Source organism: Microplitis demolitor, chromosome 8, assembly GCF_026212275.2.
Source record: "Microplitis demolitor isolate Queensland-Clemson2020A chromosome 8, iyMicDemo2.1a, whole genome shotgun sequence".
NCBI classification, from domain to species: Eukaryota; Metazoa; Arthropoda; class Insecta; order Hymenoptera; family Braconidae; genus Microplitis; species Microplitis demolitor.
The window spans coordinates 7,112,104-7,132,100 of NC_068552.1; the positions used below are offsets into that span (position 1 = coordinate 7,112,104).

The 19,997-nt window shown below is 32.9% G+C and overlaps 2 protein-coding genes across 4 annotated transcripts in view; both read right to left on the reverse strand.

The window, feature by feature from the left end:
- LOC103570454 (uncharacterized) overlaps positions 1–19,997 on the reverse strand; it is a 117,043-nt gene that overhangs the window by 72,513 nt on the left and 24,533 nt on the right. For 2 of the 3 annotated variants that reach the window (XM_053741322.1, XM_053741320.1), the window contains exon 4: positions 19,186–19,417. The exons of the other annotated variant lie outside the window; for it this stretch is intronic. The gene's annotated coding sequence lies outside the window, so the exon portion shown is untranslated. The remainder of the gene's footprint in view (positions 1–19,185; positions 19,418–19,997) is intronic. 3 annotated transcript variants of the gene reach the window in all.
- LOC128668462 (uncharacterized) lies at positions 6,012–8,408 on the reverse strand. The gene has a single exon (XM_053741531.1). The coding sequence runs from the start codon at positions 8,406–8,408 to the stop codon at positions 6,012–6,014; it is 2,397 nt and encodes a 798-aa protein (XP_053597506.1).

The following is a 19,997-nucleotide window of genomic DNA, read 5'->3' on the forward strand; positions in this document are numbered from 1 at the left end:
AAACTTTTGGTCGTCTACGCCGTCTCACACGGACTGAATGGGGACTGCGCCTTCCGGCTTTGTCCGCTATCTACAAGGGCTACTTTCCGCCTGTTGTCACTTATGCGGCAGCTGGCTGGAGTAATCTATGTGGGGTTGAGGAATGGAAGGCTCTTAGGGCTCTGCAACACCGAGCCCTGATTACGATGACGTCTTCATACAAGACGGCATCGTATGAGGGACTTTGTGTAGTTGCGGGGGCAGTACCCATTCAGCTTGTGATTAACGAACGTTGCGCCCGCTATAATCTCCGCACTGGCAAACAGGCAACCCTTGAAACGCGACCGTGCAGCCAGATGACGAAGAAGGCCTTGTATCCCTCAGGAAAGAAACCATTCGCAGATGGCAAGAACAGCGGTCCACAGCGGAAACAGGATGAACAACATTCAACTTCTTCCCCGACGTTACTGAACGTCTAGCGAGCAAACACATCAGCCCTAATTTCTGGCTTACCCAGATTTTAACCGGTCACGGCCGTTTTAAGGATAGACTCTTCAAGTACGGACTCGCAAAAGATCGCGAATGCCCCCAATGCAACAAAGGGTGGAATACCGTTCAGCACTTACTGCTAAAACGCACCGAGTTCGAGCCTCAGCGTGAGGTGCTCCAAAGTATAGAAGGGTGGGTCGCGGAGTGGCCACAAATCGGGCGGATTCTGGCCGCATCCCCAGACTCCTTTAAAATTTTTAATGGTTTCAGCAAAGATTGTCTTCACCACAAGCTCAGCAGCCAGTTCCAGCACCGAGGGGAAGGAGGAGAAGACTACTAGACCGCGGTTCAACTGGCATCCACTCAGTTATTGTCGGAGCTTCTGGGCATGGGTGTACAGAACTCACGATTTGTGAGGACTCTGTGCATCCCGGGTGTCAGTCCGAAGTTAGGTGTGTGTGTGAATGTGTTGAAGTATGGATGAATGAATGTAGAACAAACTGGGTGTCTTCTCAGGAAGGCAAGGGAAGAAACCACGTCCTCTCTCGACCAACTGTGGTATGTCGACCAATACATGAAAATGGAACTATGGGGGGCCCATTCCAAGCCCCACTTCGACCAAGAGTCTCTTTATTTCCTGAGACGGAAGGAGTGCATGGGCCCATCTGCGGTCGGACTCGTAGTGGCCGCATCCCCAGACTCCTTTAAAATTTTTAATGGTTTCAGCAAAGATTGTCTTCACCACAAGCTCAGCAGCCAGTTCCAGCACCGAGGGGAAGGAGGAGAAGACTACTAGACCGCGGTTCAACTGGCATCCACTCAGTTATTGTCGGAGCTTCTGGGCATGGGTGTACAGAACTCACGATTTGTGAGGACTCTGTGCATCCCGGGTGTCAGTCCGAAGTTAGGTGTGTGTGTGAATGTGTTGAAGTATGGATGAATGAATGTAGAACAAACTGGGTGTCTTCTCAGGAAGGCAAGGGAAGAAACCACGTCCTCTCTCGACCAACTGTGGTATGTCGACCAATACATGAAAATGGAACTATGGGGGGCCCATTCCAAGCCCCACTTCGACCAAGAGTCTCTTTATTTCCTGAGACGGAAGGAGTGCATGGGCCCATCTGCGGTCGGACTCGTAGTGGCTGTTGGTTTGGCACCCACATGCAAAGGATCTCTGATCATAAGGGTTATAACATCCGCCAATATTGAGCTTGCTCATTGTTTTGCTTTATGATAATATTATGGTGGAAAACAGGGGATTTGCGCAGCGCGAATATGCCCAAAAGGGTGAGGAATCGGCCTCCCGTCAAACGGAGGTGGACTTAACCGTCCCGTTACATTAATTAATTAATTAATGCGTGACAAGAAATAAATAATTTTGCATTTGTTTCTTATAAATTTTTATTCAGCGATAGGCAATCGTTTTTACGCGAAATGGAATGGGGAATATAGGTAGGTCAAACTCCCAATGACACTTCGCCATTTTTTAAAAATAATATTGTATATATTGAATTATACATTTTATTTATCTACATATCAAATTACTTTAATTAATTTACAATTGCTCGATTGTGCAAAGTATAAAATTATTGAAAATATTAATTATTTGATATTCAATTTTACAATACAAATGTTATGTCAGAAATTGACATAAATGAATATTTTGTGGGTATTTGGCTCAAGACGAAGCCTATAGACCGGGAACCCCAGAGATCTTATATGAAAGAGAATAGATTTAATTTTAAACTAATAAAACTTTGTTAAAATGTTAATTCTTAACTATATTGTCAACTTAATTACAAAATTTTGAGGTTTGGAGATTGTGTTTCTTATAACAATGTTGGAAATAAATCCTAATCCGTAATAATTATAAAATTCAAATATCTTTTTACTATAATCCAAAAATAATGGCTAACTGATTAAAAATTAGACAATAAAAAGAAGTCAAGATTCTAAATTGCAATTCTATATAATTCAAAGTAAATTTTAATTTAACTAGCGCGCAATGATTTTTGAAATAATTTACTTAGTATGGCAAAATTATTTGAAACACTTTTGAAAAACAATTTGAAGTATTTCGAAGACAATGTATAGTTATACTTTAACGTATTATCAATTGATTTGAATTTAGTTCTTACTTGTATGTGAATGAAATATTTTTGTCGAGCAATTTTATAAAGAATATTAGGTGACTACTGGCAGACTCTAATCTACAATGAAATTTTGTAGAAATAAATTGTTAGGTAGCTAGCTAGCCCACTCTAATTTACAATAAAAGAAAATGATTATAAGAATGGATCATTAGGTGGCTACTCAGCCTACTCTAATTTATATTCCAAAGAAAATGGTAGTTAATGGTATTTAATTAAAAATCGTACCTGGTTACTTATGTAGTACGCTGATTTACTTATGTAGTACTTTATTTGCTCTGCTATTCTCACTCGCGTTTTGATATTGCTCGACACTTATTTTTGTCTACTGATGAACTTTAGACTAGGCTTGTAAGGACATGAGAGAGCGAGTACATAAAAATCTGCCTAGATATAGCGGTTTTTTCGGGTGGACCCAATTCCGTAAGTTTGGGGGGAATTCCACGCCCACGCTCTGCCGTCTCCATCCAACTCTTCCACTTCCTTCCGGAAACCCATTGTTTCGGGGCCGCACTATCCCTTCCACATTGTTTTCCCACTGACGTAGTTGCGTCGGACGCCCTCTACATGGGTCCAACACAACCCGCCCTTCAGCCTTATTGGATAAATTATATTATTATATTCTTATATCATCGCTAAACTATATCATTTTGTAAATCTTATAAACTATATTATTTATAAATGATAATTTTATAAACTACATAATGTTCATAAGCTATATCATTCTGTGGATCTTATAAACTATATTATTTATAAATGATCATCTTGAACCTGCATTACGTTTTCTAAACTATACTATTTTACCATTTATAATTCATATCATTCTATAAACTGCATTTTGTTAAAAGTAGTATTAATTATAGATTAAACCATTTTAGGAATCTTGTAAATCGCATTGTTCATAAGCTGCATCATTTGATTAACAATATAAGTTATATCACTTACAAATTATATCATTTCATAGAATATATCATGTTGTGAATTAATTTCCTTTTAATTAATTAATTAGTTAATCTTATTGCCTATGGTCATTCTATATTTTTACTATTTTTATGTTTACTCATTTTGGTTGTTGATAAATTTTCATTTGAATATTTAATATTTTGATTTTAAATTTTATTCTATTATAATTTTTGTTTGTGTCGCTTTCTCTTTTAAATAATTTCACTATCGTAATGAAAACCTTTTTGCTTGTTTTTTTAACTACTCACTTGTCCAAACACCATTATTTGTTTTTTGATGGTTTTTCAATTTGGAAAACATTCAAAAACTCATAACAGATAAGGCCTAAAGTAAATAATACTTATCTGTAATATTTACTTTAGGTCTTATTTAGAGTGTGCTGACGATAAGGAAGTGCGTCAGCGGCCACTCTGACCTCGGGTGAGGATTAAAATTCCTTTTTACCCAATATAATATTACTATATAGATTAGGTGTTCGGACAAATTGCCTAATGCTAAATAAAATGTTAAGTAAAACATAAAATGTAAGATTTAAATGAAAATAAAATAAAATAAGATAAAATAATGTATAAACAAACCAAAATAGTTTGGACGTAACACAAATATAAAAGATTTAAGTCTAATAATTATAGTACATCATCTTTTATTCTGGTTGGGAATTTGCACAGTGCAAAGTCCCAGTGATTAATAATTAAGTTTTAAAATTAATTTTCTCAAATACAAGCTTAAAGTGCGCCATTTTTAATTTTATAGAGAATATGAGATGGTATTCCGGGTGGATTGAGTGTATGTAAGAACTCGACAGGATAATGGACAGCATCATCAACTTCTACGACTGTATCAATAGATTTATACTTCATTTGATTAGTTGATAGCTTTTATATAAGATAGTTGTTAATGCTATTCGCTGAATCATTCGTTGGAGTCAGAATAGCTCTTTCTTTTAGCCATGAAGAGCAATTAACTCCAATTTTATTGATATCTGGGTATATTTTATTAGTTAATGTAGTTAAATCATCAACAATATCACCTAGGTTATTCGGAATACTTATTCGTCCGTCAACTTCTGAAATTTGTCCATTCCCTATATCAATGAGTAACTTGGAAAATTCTTCTGCTCTCAAATCATGTTGTATATGAACGCGCATATTAATTTTCAAAGACAGTACGTTAACATGAGGCCATAAAACTGAGGATTTGAGACAGACTTTGACTTCATCTGCACGTGTACCTCGTGGTACAACAGGTAAAGTTTGTCTGAAGTCACCAGCTAAAACAACAGTTATTCCACCCATTATTCGGTCACTATTTCTTATATCCTTAAGAGTTCTATTGAGAGCTTCAATAGCATTTTTGTGAGCCATAGTGCATTCATCCCATACTATCAGTTTTGCTTCTCTGATAACGTGAGCCATATAACTCTGCTTAAAAATATTGCATAGAATATTATCAGAATGATTCATTTCAAGAGGTAATTTAAATGTCAAGTGAGCTGTTTTGCCTCCGTCAATTAAAGTAGCCGCAATTCCTGAAAAAGCAACAGCAATAGCAATACTTTTTTCACTTCTAATTTTCGCAAGCAACAAATTAATCAAGAATGTTTTTTCCGTTCCACCAGGAGCATCAAGGAAGAACAATCGTCCAGAATCAAAAACGACACTATTCAATATAGATTCATATGCTTCTTTCTGTTCTTTATTCAGTATCGGAACACTTTTTATCACTTCTTCGTTTAACTTATCAGTGTCATAAGCTAATTTATTTAAATATTGTTGATTAATAATACCAGATTCTTGTTCTCGAGATGGTGAAGTGAGACCAAATTGTGAAAGAGTCTTACCTGACATAGCAAAGAACATATCTTCAAGATTAATCAAACATTGATTGTAAACAATATCAACATCTAACTCAGAGTTTTCGCGATTCCTACTCATTCGTCTTTTAATATCGTCCGTGAAATTATCTTGATATTTATCCCATAATTTAATCGGATCTCCAACTTGGCAAAAAACTAACATAACAGCAAACAATTCACGTATTTTGTAAGATGAATCAGAAATTGAGACTTCTGCTAAAGTTTGATCCCCATGAGCATCGTCTTCGAGCAATCCCATTACTCTGCAAGCTTCTTGAAATGTAGGATAGATTAAATCTTTTATAGTTCTTAAAGCCGTAAATAAATCTGGACCGCGAACTTCATGCAAAAGAAGACGGAGGTAATAACATTCAGTATTGGTAGGATGGACAGTATACACTCTGCCTAAAACATGATCTTTTTTTATACCTAAATAACCTGGCACAATTTTTCCTTGTTTTCTTCTGTGAAACTGGTGTTTTCTCCAGACATAATAAGCTGGAACTTCACAATATAATAATTTTTTCGCAAAATTGTCCACTTTACAGAGTTCAAAAAAAGCCATAAGTGTTGTTTTAGAATTGTTGATTGAGTATATTATTTTCATTAAAAAAAACTCGTTGACCATTTTCTAAATGTACAGCAAGATGCATAACTGGAGGGAATCTCTCGTGGATAGGAAAACTCAGTATTCGCGAAACTGCCTCAGAAGTGCTAATGTATCGTCCTGCTTCATACTTTGTCACTTCATCAAGATCTCCAACAGTGAATGCTGCTTGATCAGATCCCTCATTTATATACTTACAAATATATTTAATTGATTTCACTGAGTTGCAAACTTCAACATTTATATGAGCTTTGAATGTACGACACAGGACAGGGTTATACGGTACCACCCATCGATTGTCTATATTAATTCCATTTATTATTGTTGTTACTCCACCATCTTCAGGAGATCGCCGACGATATTTAGGATATCCATCTTCTCCTAATTGGGTTTCCTTTATAAAATGTTTTGGATATTTTTTCGTGCATGAACCATCCACCATACGGGGAGAATTTCTATTAAAAGAACCACATGGACCGTGAATCATATTTGTTTTTATTTTTTCATACAGTTCTTGATCTTGATCTTGATTAGGCAGTTCAGCACTAATTACCTTATCAATAGATTCTGGTCTCAGCTTTTCTTCTAACCACAGAAGGATATGAATGTGAGGAAGTCTACGTTTCTGCCATTCCACAGTATACATATGACACTTCGTTTTGACAAAAATGCAACCTTTTGTCAGAAGATTCATCATATGCTTAATTTTCACGTAAAAAATTCTTACTATTAAGTCATGTCTATCGTGATATTTTTGGCCTTGAACTAAAAGCTCTTCAATTTCTTTCCATTTTGGATTGCAAGTGAACGTAATAAAAAAGTCTGGACGTCCGAAATGACGTACATAAGTCATATCATCTTGAGTTCGTTCATGCATGTATCGTGGCCCACCAGTAAAAGAAGATGGCAGCACAACCATTTTACCTATTTCTGTTATCTGACCGTCGGTTTTCGTTAAAGCGTCTTTAAGGTGAACGTATTCTTCACTTCGTAAGTTTGTTTGATGGTTACGAATCCAATTAAGTCGTTCAGTTTCAATTTTCGCATACATATCAACCAAAAATTGATTTAATAGAGTGCGAAATAAAAGTAAATGATTTTCTTCTCCATTACGCTCCATTATTCTATAACTGTAAAACTCAGAAGCTGACACGGTCTTATTTAGAGGACGCTTAGTTTTTCCATCACGCTTAGGAATATTAATGTGATAGCCATCTTCTCCACGACAGAACATACGCGCGAACTTATCGTCTCTGCTGTTCAGGATGATATCTCTCTTTCCAAAATTTTGTCCAACGATGATAACTGCTACTTCTTTAGCCATTTGAGCATTGAAACGACCTCGATGTTCACCCGGAGGCTTTTTATCAGCATTAACTATAACCTGAAACTCTTTCTGATTCTTAGGAACTGATTCAATAGCAACCTTAAAATCTTTAATGTATTGATGGTGTTCATGAAGCAAATTTTGAAGTTGGTGAATTAACTCTGGCTTAATACTAGGACAGATCCCACAACGAATTTCTCTTTCACGATTATCATCACCAACAAAGTATATTTGGAGAAATGATGGTTGTTGATTATTTTCTACCATAAGGCTTCCTATCCTATGGTAGACTTGTCCCTGCACTTTAAATGTTGTCATAAAACTACCCTCCTTTACCTCTTTTGATCCAAAAGACGTCATTTGAAAGCACCCATTATACTTTCGAAGAGAAGAAAGAAAATGTTCTGAGATTGGGTGCTGATGAGTTAAAAGACTATGTAAAGGCTCTGGGTAGCGTTGAAGAGTAGGGAGCTGAACTTTACCACCACTACAGCACATTCCTTCAGCCTCATCCTTCCATTTCAAAGCACGACACCAAGAACAGGGTAATCGATGCCCAAGATTTACAATTTTATCATTTTGATAGTCAATACTCGGTTCGTAACTAAGGCCAGATAAAGCTTTCAAAGTCCAAGACATTAATTTAATTTGTAATCGTTTCTCGTTGTACTTAGTTGTAGCTGCACGACTAACATGAGGGTTATTAGAAGCGTATTTTTTTGTCGCCTTTCTATGTACATCAGGATTACGATGAGTGTAATTTAAAGTGGCTTGTCGCAATTGTCTCTTTCTAATTGTATAGTTGACTCTTTTCCTCCTTTTTTTTCTCCCATTTGATTGAAGGGGATTCACATCATTAATAACTGATTCACTTGAACTTTGTAATTCAACGTTAGGAATTAATTGAGGTAGTAAAACTTCCGCTAATATATTTTCTTGAGTTTGAGGCACTAAAAATGATACATTTTCATCACTTTGTTTATCATAATTATCACTATTTAAATTTAAACACGATGAAGCAACGTTATTAGTGACCATTATTATCATGCCCCGTAAAACGTAACCTTTTTACACATCGAATTGCTTCACCAACGGAAGCTATAATGCAATCACCTTGATACACTTCAAACCGATATGGAAATATCTCTGCGGCTGCCATAATTTCACAAACAGATCCATATGTGTTTCGTTTAGACATTTCGGTAAAGTATAAACCTACTGAATCATAATTCTTGCCAGATGACATAACAGTATAAGATTTAAATCTATCCCAGTTGTTAATGACATGAGAAACAATAATATTTCTCATTTTATTAGCCATTAATACATTACCGTAAACCAGTAAAGATAAAGAAGAAAATATTCCATCTATCAAAATATATTCTACATCCATTATGATGAATATATATTAAATAATTTTTTCAATTATACTTTAAATATTTATCGATAATAAAATACTATGTTTATTTCAAAATATACTTTAAAAAAAATTAAATTTACTGAACTGAAAATTAACAGAAGTTCGTAATTAAAAACTATTATCGCATTAAATGTAAAATTTAAATTTTCACGTAAATTGATAAAATCAGAATTAGTAAAGTAATAAAAAATTTTTTGATAAATTGAAATAAACACTTACCAACTGGAAACTTTCGAAAAAATGATAAAAAAATTTTCATGAAGACTTACTTGAATTAAAAACAATGAATAAAATATAATTGACATATACTCAATTGAAGTCACCATAATAAAGAATAGATATTTTAATTATTTAAATTAGCGTCGAATACGTATAAATACCAAAATTTTTTTAATTATTAAAATTTTTCTTTGTAAATATCGTGACAGCGATTTATTTTTGACATTTATTCATTTATTTTCTCAAGCATATCATGATATAATTCATTTATCTAAAGCCAACTTCAATATCATTATAGTTATAATTCATTTTCGATTACTAATAATTATTAGTAATCACAAATGAATTATTTACAATAAATTGCGTCAAAAACCATTTTATGATTATTAATAATCTAAGATTCATTAACTAATAGAAAGTGTGTTTGAAATAAATAAAATTGAATAATTATTATTATTTGATATACTCTTTCCAATCTCTAATAGTTTTATTATCGTTTTATGTTCAAGTCTCCAATTCAAAGTTAATCTTGTACTTCACACAACATTTTTAACATCCCGCTGAAAAATCGGGAAGTTATTAATTTTACTCCTTTGTTAGAAAATCGAGTTTTAAACGGATGTTGACGTTTTGAGGTCCTAGGAATTCTCCCCGAATGTTTCCGCAGTGATGTCCGTATATCTTTATGTATGTGTGTGTGTGTGTGTGTGTGTGTGTGTGTGTGTGGCCGTATGTAAACCTCTTATAACTTTTGAACGGCTCGACCGATTTGATCTCGGTTGGTGCCATCCGAAAGGGCTCGACCAAACTTAGATTTTAAATACAATTTATACCGATTCGAACCGGTATATTTTGAGAAATCTCAAAAATACTACAAAAAAAAAAATTTTTTCAATGTGGTTTTTATAGAATTACTTTTAAACGACTACTGATCAATTCCAAAAACTAATCAGCTCTCAACATCAAGAAACCACGTCGATCGCCGCTAGCCCGGTCACAATCGATTCATTCTTTTATGAGTTATCGTTGTCGAAAAAAAAAACAGAAAAAAATGTTTTTTCTGAATTATATCGAAATTCATACTTCGATCGATTAAAACTCAATGACTCTTTATGAGGCCTGAAAAACTGCGTCGAATGCCACCAATTGCGTAAAAATCGGTTAATTCATTCAAAAGTATTTTGGTTTTAGAATTCAAGAAATAATGTTATATTGAACTTTTACCAGATTTTTGAGCTCGGAGTAAGTACAATCCCACCAAAAACAGATTCTCTGTAAAAAATCTCGCCATGTACACGTTCAACACTATCTATGAATGGAAAAAATGTACTTTGCAAAAAGATATAAAATCTTGAAAACACCAAGTAACTGGTAGCATTGGAAATCATGAGAAAAATCTGAATCAAAATATATAATAAAAAAAAATGATCCGAATGTACTTGGTGTGCGTTTAAACAATAAATTTTCTTGTTATCGTCATTTGTTTGCAGTTTACTAAAATTCAGAATCGATTATAGAAATTGACTGTAAAATCAAAAGCGTGTAGTCAAAATTTACACACTTGCCGAAAAACATTGAAATCCCACCAAAAACAGATTCTCTGTAAATAATCGCGCCAAGTACACGTTCAACACTATCTATGAATGGAAAAAATGTACTTTACAAAAAGCTATAAAATATTGAAAACACCAAGTAACTGGTAGCATTGGAAATCATGAGAAAAATCTGAATCAAAATATATAATAAAAAAAATTATCCGAATGTACTTGGTGTGCGTCACGATTTCATTGAGTCAAGTAATTCACTGCAAATCCACTCTATAAGTGTATTATTTTTAAACACATGGAGTGTATCCCATGTTTGTCATACGCAAACTATAGTTTTTTTGTAGTCATTTCCCTGTTTAGAAAATCTCATAGAATCCAATAGATTCTCATGCATTCCTATAGGGATTTTATAAGAATGAATGAGTTCTATGAGAAGCGCTATAGTTAAGTATAGGGCCTTATACATACAGCTATAAGAATCTATCGGATTTTTTAAGCAGGGTTGATACACGTTTAACGGTGTGTTAAATTTCTATAGCTTGCTTGCCGCATTTCAATGTTTTTCGGCAAGTGTGTAATTTTTGACTACACGCTTTTGATTTTACAGTCAATTTCTATGATCGATTCTGAATTTTAGTAAACTGCAAACAAATGACGATAACAAGAAAATTTATTGTTTAAACGCACACCAAGTACATTCGGATCATTTTTTTTATTATATATTTTGATTCAGATTTTTCTCATGATTTCCAATGCTACCAGTTACTTGGTGTTTTCAAGATTTTATATCTTTTTGCAAAGTACATTTTTTCCATTCATAGATAGTGTTGAACGTGTGCTTGGCGAGATTTTTTACAGAGAATCTGTTTTTGGTGGGATTTCTCTTTGTTTTGTAAAGCAAAGCAACTTCAAATATTATCTGAAAGTTACATTGTTTTTAATATTTCTGAATAAAATTCTTTGATACAATAATTATAAATTTTTTAATATTACGAAACATTTACATGAAATAATCTTAGCAACTAAGAAATATGAGTTTTTTTTTCATTTTGCCGTCCTATATCCAGCGCAGATTGAGGGAAAATTTAATTCAGAGTTGTCAGAAAATTTTTGTCTGCGTCGCCCCATCTACGATCAAACGTAGTGTAATATTTTGTCAAGTCGTCAAATCATTTTTAAGTTTAAAATCATTCTATTGGCTCACAGTTTAATCATTATTAGACAATAATAGTACACTATAATTTACCGCATAAATTGAAATTAACTTTTAAAAAAGTATTATTGTAATGATTTTTTTTTCTTGTGAGAAAATAGAGAATATTTTTAGGAAAAATTCTTTTTAAGAACAATGACCCCCACTATTGTTTTACTTTTAAGCGCCACTTTTTTTAAGATATAACACATGCCAACTTAAATAAACATCAATAAACTAATCAATCGAATTCTTGACTTTTATGGTAATTTTTAGTTATTATACCATTATCGAGTTTAACAAAACTGTTGAGATACACGAAATTATTTAGATCGAGTTTGTTATAAAAATTGTGATGTAAATAATTTATTAGTATTTTCAGTTGATGGAAACAGTTATAATTAATTTTTTAATATTGAAAATACTTTCGTGATTATAACTCATCATTTAGTCATACAATAGGATTGAAATCCAAGTTCAGTTGAGCGGGTAAATAAGGATAGCTTAAAATTACCACTTTGTAGTGGATAATGTCACTTGCGTGTGACTAACAACATTAAAAATATAAAAATATTTTAGTTTGTTTCTGTTGGCCAAACTGAGTTCCTGGTAAACTTACCATATTATCAGATTTGCCGAGCATACCCCCTAATAGCACGATTTGCTTTAGCAAAAGTTTACTTACAAAAGTTTCCTTGAATTTTTTGTCAAATGACCGTCAGTTTCAGACTTTTTCGTTTTTGATGACAATTGGTATACAACTTGCCATACAATTTGACGTTAAATGACCACCCGAATTAGAATGCAAATTCACTTCATAAGTTTTATACAAATTGTCTTCAAAAACAAAAATGCCTGAAGTTGACCGACATTTGACGAAAAATTAAAGGATTTTTTCGTAAAGTTGAACTTTTGCTAAGCAAACCGTGCTAATTGGGTTTTGTTTCTAATAAAAAAAAGTTACCTCTACATTGGGGAAAAATTAACCGCAAATTTTACTATTCAACTTTCGCTGTTAAACTGACAGCAAAGTCAGGCAGCGAATTGCAGGTAATTTCATTGTCAAATTATTGTCAATTTCAAGCTAAAGTAGCCATTAGGGTAGTTAATAGTTGACCCAAACTTGCTTATTCATTCGTCATGGGTAAAATAATATTAGGCATTAGGCCTCTTTGTTTGTGCATACGAGGGTAATGAAAGCGCTCTCTAGTGTTGAAAAATCAAGACAGATTTTAAAAACTTTAATGTTGAGTCTATGGAGACTACATAGTCTCCATAGTTGAGTTAATCATGCTCCTTCTTGAAACTATTTATTCTAAGACGGTAATAAATAAGCATATATTATAGATGAAAAAAATTTCTGAAATCTCAATTTTTAAGGTACTATAGTATATGCTAACGTTTTTTATATTTTGAAAGATAAATAATAATAAAATGTGATAAAATTCAGTTGGTAAACTTTGAGTGAGACACAAATATTTCAGAAAAACCAGAAATGAGCCGTGTTTTAGTTTTAATAAAAAAGAATGTAACTCATAACCATAAAACACCACTCCGACTCAAGAAAAGAGACAGGTAGGCTCGCGCTACACACTCACACATATACATGTGTTTGACCGTGTACTTGGCGCGAGACACTACCGTGTCTCTGGATTTTGAGCGCTTAAATATAAAATTAACGGGAATTTGCAGGGATGACCTTTAAGGCCAACTGTTTTTATATTTTTTTTTTATAATATTACTTTTTTAAACCATTTTAGAATCTTACAATTATGGGTTAATTTTGACCTATAACTTTCAGAAGAAAAATGATTAACTAACCAATAGTTTAGACTGAATCGACCTAGTAGAAAATTTGAAATCAAAATATATTTGCCTAACATTATATAAAATAATACTGTAGATGATTTATAGAATATTAGTATTTAATATCTTTCTACTTTTATTCTAATGATTCTTCTGAATTTAATTGACAACTGAATTTGTTATTACAATTTATTTATTTTGACAGTTATTATAACAACGGTTACCATGGTAACCACCTTGATAACCATAGTAACAGTAACCATGGCAACGGTAACCATGGCAACGGTTACCATGGCAACGTTGGGGGGAGGGGGTAGCATACGTGATGGTTATCGAAAAATCCATTTTGGCTAGGAATTGCGCAAAATCCCTTCTTATCTCTCATCTACAGTGAAAAAGGAGTACCTATGTCAAATTTTAAATGAATCGGTCAAATAGTTTCGGAGATCTGGTGATGAGTCAGTGGTATTTCGCTTATATGTATATAGATTACCAAGTAATTGTAGACAGTTAAATGTTGATGCCATGAAATAGAGGTTTATAACTATTTAATATCGAATAAAATATTCATACAACTGGCGGTAATTAAGATACTTTATTTATTAAAATAATAGCGGCTTTCTCCTTGATTTTTTTTTTCCGTTTTTTCTATTAAAAAAATACAAATTTTTCCCTTGGTCTTTTCTTGGATTATTCTTACGTTTTTCTTGAAAGAATAAATTCTTCCAGTATCTATATAGAGAGAGAATAGTTAAATTGAATAATAATAATAATAATAATAATAATAATAATAATAATACGTACGATTATACTACGAACAAAAACTGGCAATAAGAAATTATTAACAGAGTCACCTACCCAGCATCGTGGTTCTGTCCATCAGGTAGATTGCCATACAATATACGATAAATCTGACAAGCCCGGTTCTCGCGATGTTGTAGATCATCGATCAAATTTTTTAAGCGCTGAGCGTGTGTAGTTTCTTCAGCGGTTAGCTGGTGTATTCTACCGTTCCATGCGTCAAATCGTCCAAGAACTGCGTTGCGACGATTAAAACGACCATTTTGACCTTGGCCAGCTAGTTGAGGAATTGCTAGGCCGTCATCACGTTGATTAGCTGCAAGTTGTTGATCCCCCGGAAAATCAGCCGCCCGTGCTTGATTGACAGGAAGATTAGCAGCTACGTTGCCAACGGGATTTGGACCCACATTAGGAGGAACATGTGGAACGGGTGCTTCCCCAGCATCTGCCTGAACTTCATCTAAGTTACCAGCATTTCGACCATTAACAGGTTCCACGATTCCAGCGTCTTCTATGATTTGCTGTAAAAACTGATCGTCATCCAAGTCCTGATCTATCATCATCATTGTTTTTTTTATTTAACTATAAGAATTAATTAAAATGAATATTTATCGACCAGTTTAAACAAGAAATTGATAATCATTAACTTGCGTATTAAAGTTGTCCTTACGAAAGAATGTCCTTCTAACAGACTGTGTAGGTATAGGAAATTAATGTTAAGTGGTGGAGGTTGGACAGACACTCTCTTGTTGGGCCAATTTTACACAAATTAAAAAAATTTTTTGTGTATAATACTTACTTTTTATCAATAATTGTCCAGAAATTGATATCTAATGAAACAACGTATAATCTGAAGTACTGATAATTTAACTGTAGCAATATAGTTTCTTTGTCTGAATATATCAATACGAACTCTTTCTTCTTCGTTGGCTTTATGACGAGCCGATGGCTTTGTTCGTTATTGTAATGTCCTAAACTGCCCTCGGAAAACGAAGACACCCGAACTCAATTTATAATCTGAAGCTCAGTATGTATGACTTAATGCTATAAATAAGTCTTAGCAGAGCTCAGAACTCATATAATTTTTACATTTGCTTTTGCTATAGGTAGTATGATGAGAATTATCCCGCTAGGTGTCATAGCTATCGTTTTAGTAATTTTATGCGTATAATTCTACACGAGAACCTCCGTATTATCAAAGTATGGGTTCTCATTCATCATTACCCTGATAGGCTGTCTTTCTGATCGGAAAGTTGGTGTATGTATATTAGTTGCGTCCAACTTGACGAAAAGTCGTCGAAAACTTTTAGCTTTTGTTACTGTTCGCCTGTTGGCTACATCCGTAATAGCTACTTTAGCTCAAAATTGTCAGTAATTTGACAACTGAAATTACCGAAATTTGCTGCCCGAATTTTGCTGACAATTTGACAGCAAAAGTGGGAACGAAAAATTTGCGGTTATTTTAAAAATTTTTTTTCAACTTAGAGATAACTTTTGTTACTAGAAATAAAAGTTTTCTTAAATTTTTCGAAAGATGTCTGTCAACTTCAGACTTTTCCATTTTTGACGACAATTTGTGTACTACTTTTGAAGTGAATTTGCATTCTGATTCGGGTAGTAAATTGACATCAAATTGTAAAGCAAGTTGTAAACAAATTGTCATCTAATACAAAAAAGCCCGAAATTGACGAACATTTGACGAAAAATTTAAGGAAACTTTTGTAAACTATGGCTAATCAAACTGTGCTGTTAGAGAGGTTGCTATCAACTTTCTGAGAAAGTTGGTAGCAGATTGCCAACCAATGGAATGCCAATTTTTACGGCCAACTTAGCGACAGGTTGCGGCAGTAGATCGTCGCCACCTTGCTGCCAACTTGGCTATCAGGGTAGATTTGCCGAGCAACTACATGCATAGACGAATTAAACTTGACCTACAAATTGACCTTAATATACAGATGTGGTCATCAATGCCTGGGATACTAAAGTATGGCAGTTCTGAGTGTAGTATAACAGGCATTAATGGCCACATCTGTACGTCTGCATTTTAAAGATAAGTTGATAGAATATGTTGATTGGAAATTGCCAAAAAATCCGAGGAACGATGGTTACTTTCCATTTGACAAAAAGTTGATGTCAACTAATTGAACATTAACTTTTTGCAGTCATTTTGACGTTCAATCCTGGCCATAAAGTTCTTTCAACTAGCAATCAAGATGACTATTAGGTTTGAATTAGTAAGTTAAAATTTTAAATACATGGATCGTCTAACATTCTCAAAATATTAATCAGTAGTATAATACTAATTTCAATTCTCACACTTAAGTTTATATAATTTCTATACAGACATTCGTATGGATACACCTACTACATAAAAATATTTTTGTTAAGTTGTCAACCTGAAGCAATTTATAATTCAAAAGAATTATAAAACTAACTACATTCATGTCTTACTATGATATGAACATAGCTGAAAGGCGAAAATTACGATAAAAACGGAGAAAAGTCTTCTAGATCCCTAAATCAGCGCACGAGATTTGGAAAAAAAATTTTTTTTTAATAAATTATCAAAATAGGCAAATTGCAATAAAATTCGATAGCAATAAGATAATTATTAATAAATAAATAGATACCATACAATAATATGGCCAATTTATTAATAATTTTCAATTTTAAATACGAGGGAGGTAAAACAGGCCTCCGACTCCAGAATAGAGACACGGTCGTCTCGCACCGTCCAGGTACACGCGCACACATATGTGTTTGAACGTGTACTTGGCGCGAGACACTGCCGTGTCTCCGGATATAAAATCTATATCTGCTTTTTTCATTAAATAACATCATAATTACTGAACAACATTACTCAAAACTAATGTGTTCTTCTTTATGTAAGTCATTAGAAGTGACTGCTTAAAAATCGTCATGTTTGCTCGTATCACGATATACTCACACGATATAGATACAACGTATCACGTAGATACTTATTTTTAAGCTAATTATTGAACATAATTGTAAGTATTTAACATAAAACATAACCCTTTTGAGCTTGAAAAGCTCATAAAAGAGGGAAATAAAGATATTTTCGATCTCGCTTAGCTCGAAAATGTGTTAATACTGTTTTCGAGCTCTCAGAGGGAAGTTTTGGGGCTGTCCCGCAGGGCCAACTGATGCCCAGATTTTTTTTTTAATTTTTAGCATTTTATTTTTATTATTTAAAACTGTAGATGAAAATATTGTTGGAATGAAAAGGGTACCAGTATAAACAAAATTTTCATTTACATCAAATAATAAATCGAGAATATTTTATTATTTATAGAGGGGCTGTGTGCCTTATCATCAAAATTATTTTTTCAACTGATTCACTCACGTTAAATCGCCTTTACACTTCTTTGATTATACTAAAATGGGTTAAATTGTATACTGGTCCAAAGATCATTTGTTAAGGAATAATATCGACCCGATCTTAAATCGATTTATTATTCCATTGATTTAAAATGAATAATTTTAGTCCAAAAAACCTGCGCTGTCAGTTGTTACGTACAAATCTCCGGAAACAAAATAACTTTTTAAAAATGTTATAAATTGGCCTATTTTTTTTTTTATTATCTTAATATCTTTTTTCACAAGAACCTTTTTGATAATCTCTATCTAAATCCTTTTTGTTTAATTGAAATTAATGAAAAAACTTAAAACCGGCAATTTATGAAAAATTTTGCTGCCATCTATTACTTTTTTTACTATTATTTTTTCTTTTTTTCTCGTCCATCAACTACTGGCAGCAGCTTTTGTGTGATAGTAAAATAAAACTATCAAAAATAACACCTATACAAAAAGTTGAATTATTTACAAAAAAATTTTTAACAATAAAAATTAAACTGAAAGAAAAACTAAAAAACTGAGACTAAAAATGCGAAAGAAAATTAGTAAGTTGAATAATAATTGATGTAAAAAAATATTTCTAATAATGATATAATCAAAGAAATTATTAAAAACAAAAACATTAATAATTATCATGGGTGATTGAGTTGTGCACTTTTGGATTTTCCTACATTACTTCAATTTTCGTTAACGATTAAGCTAAATAAAATCATTGTATTCAGATGGAAAGCAATGTAAGTGATTTAGATGAAGAGATAAATGAGTTTTGCATACACAGAAGCGTTAATATGAAATAGTAATATATGAAATCAGCGGAAAATATTGAAGAAAAATTAAGAAAACGGTAATATTTCAAATTTTTTGTTAATAATATTTAAACTAACGTACGCATCGCAATTAATTATGTGACGATCAAAAAAGATTATTAACAAAAAGAATTCGTGTCGTTTTTAAAACTATTGTTAAATTACATTATAAGTTATCTAGGAAAAGCAAGCTGAATCGTTATTTTCAAAATTTTTCGTCATCGATTTTTTTGAATTAATCAACTAATTTCAATGTTGAAGGTGGCATTTGATTCAGTCTTTTATGTATCTAACGTAAAAGAAAATTGGAGAACCACTCGATTGAACATTTTGCACCTCATTTGAAAAAACACTTTTTTAAAATTTTTACGACAATAATATCTCTCGAATAAATGATTAGATTTTTATAGTTTAGGTGGCATTTGACGCGGCTTATCGAGTTTTACAGCCGATTAAATTTTGGAATCAATCCATAAGGTAATAAAAAAATATCTACAAGAACTACTGTACCGATGGATCTAAATTCGTATCAGATTATAGGAATTAATAACCTGCTTCAAATGGTGCTATAACCGTCTAAATCAATTAACCCGTTCAAAAGTTAGAGGATATTTACACACGGATATATATAACGTAATAACTTTTAAACCTCTTAATAGTTCCAATGAATCACTGTCCAACTTCGACGGCTTTTCACTTGTTTCGTCTTCAGTGAAATTTTTTTTACGACGAGAGTTTTCACCGCTCACGGTACTTTTGATAAGAGTCTCTTTGCCAAAAATGTAACGAGCCATATTGTTAACAAATATGGAGGGTCTGTTTGACCTCATTGCTTCATTAAAAAGTGTTCGGTCCATCCATTTATCATTGCCAATGTAAATCTAGAAATTAAATAAAATTAATAACGAATCTGTTCTCGATACGAAAGTGTGACAATGCCATTATTATCTAAATCGATATATATATATATATATATATATATATATATATATATATATATATATGATTAGAAATCATTATTCTATATAAATAACTATTATATATCGTGTAGCAATAGTAACCTTCTCGCGATATTTTTTGTAAGTATTTTTACATGTAACAAAAATGTGATAAAAATATTTAAACAGATACTACATGGATTTGCCTAAGATGACGTGCACATAACAAACTTGTAAAAATCTTGCGAAAGCCTGATCATCATTACACTAGTTGCTGACGTCTTTATATAACTATGTATCTTGCTGCAGACATAGGAACAAGATACAGTTATAGAAAGACGTCAATGGCTAGTGTACTGATGACAAGGCTTTCGCAAGATTTTTACAAGATTATTGGGTGTCAAATATAGGGTAAGAGCACCAGTACCCAGCCCCTAACCAGTAGCCAGCTGGTCCTATAGTTTAACATTAGCTCAAAATATATATAGATATTTAACATGAAGTGGCTGGCTTACTGGTTTGG

Coding starts and splice junctions, on each gene's coding strand:
- LOC128668462 (XM_053741531.1), bottom strand. CDS start 8,408: ATGGTCACTAATAACGTTGCTTCATCGTGTTTAAATTTAAATAGTGAT.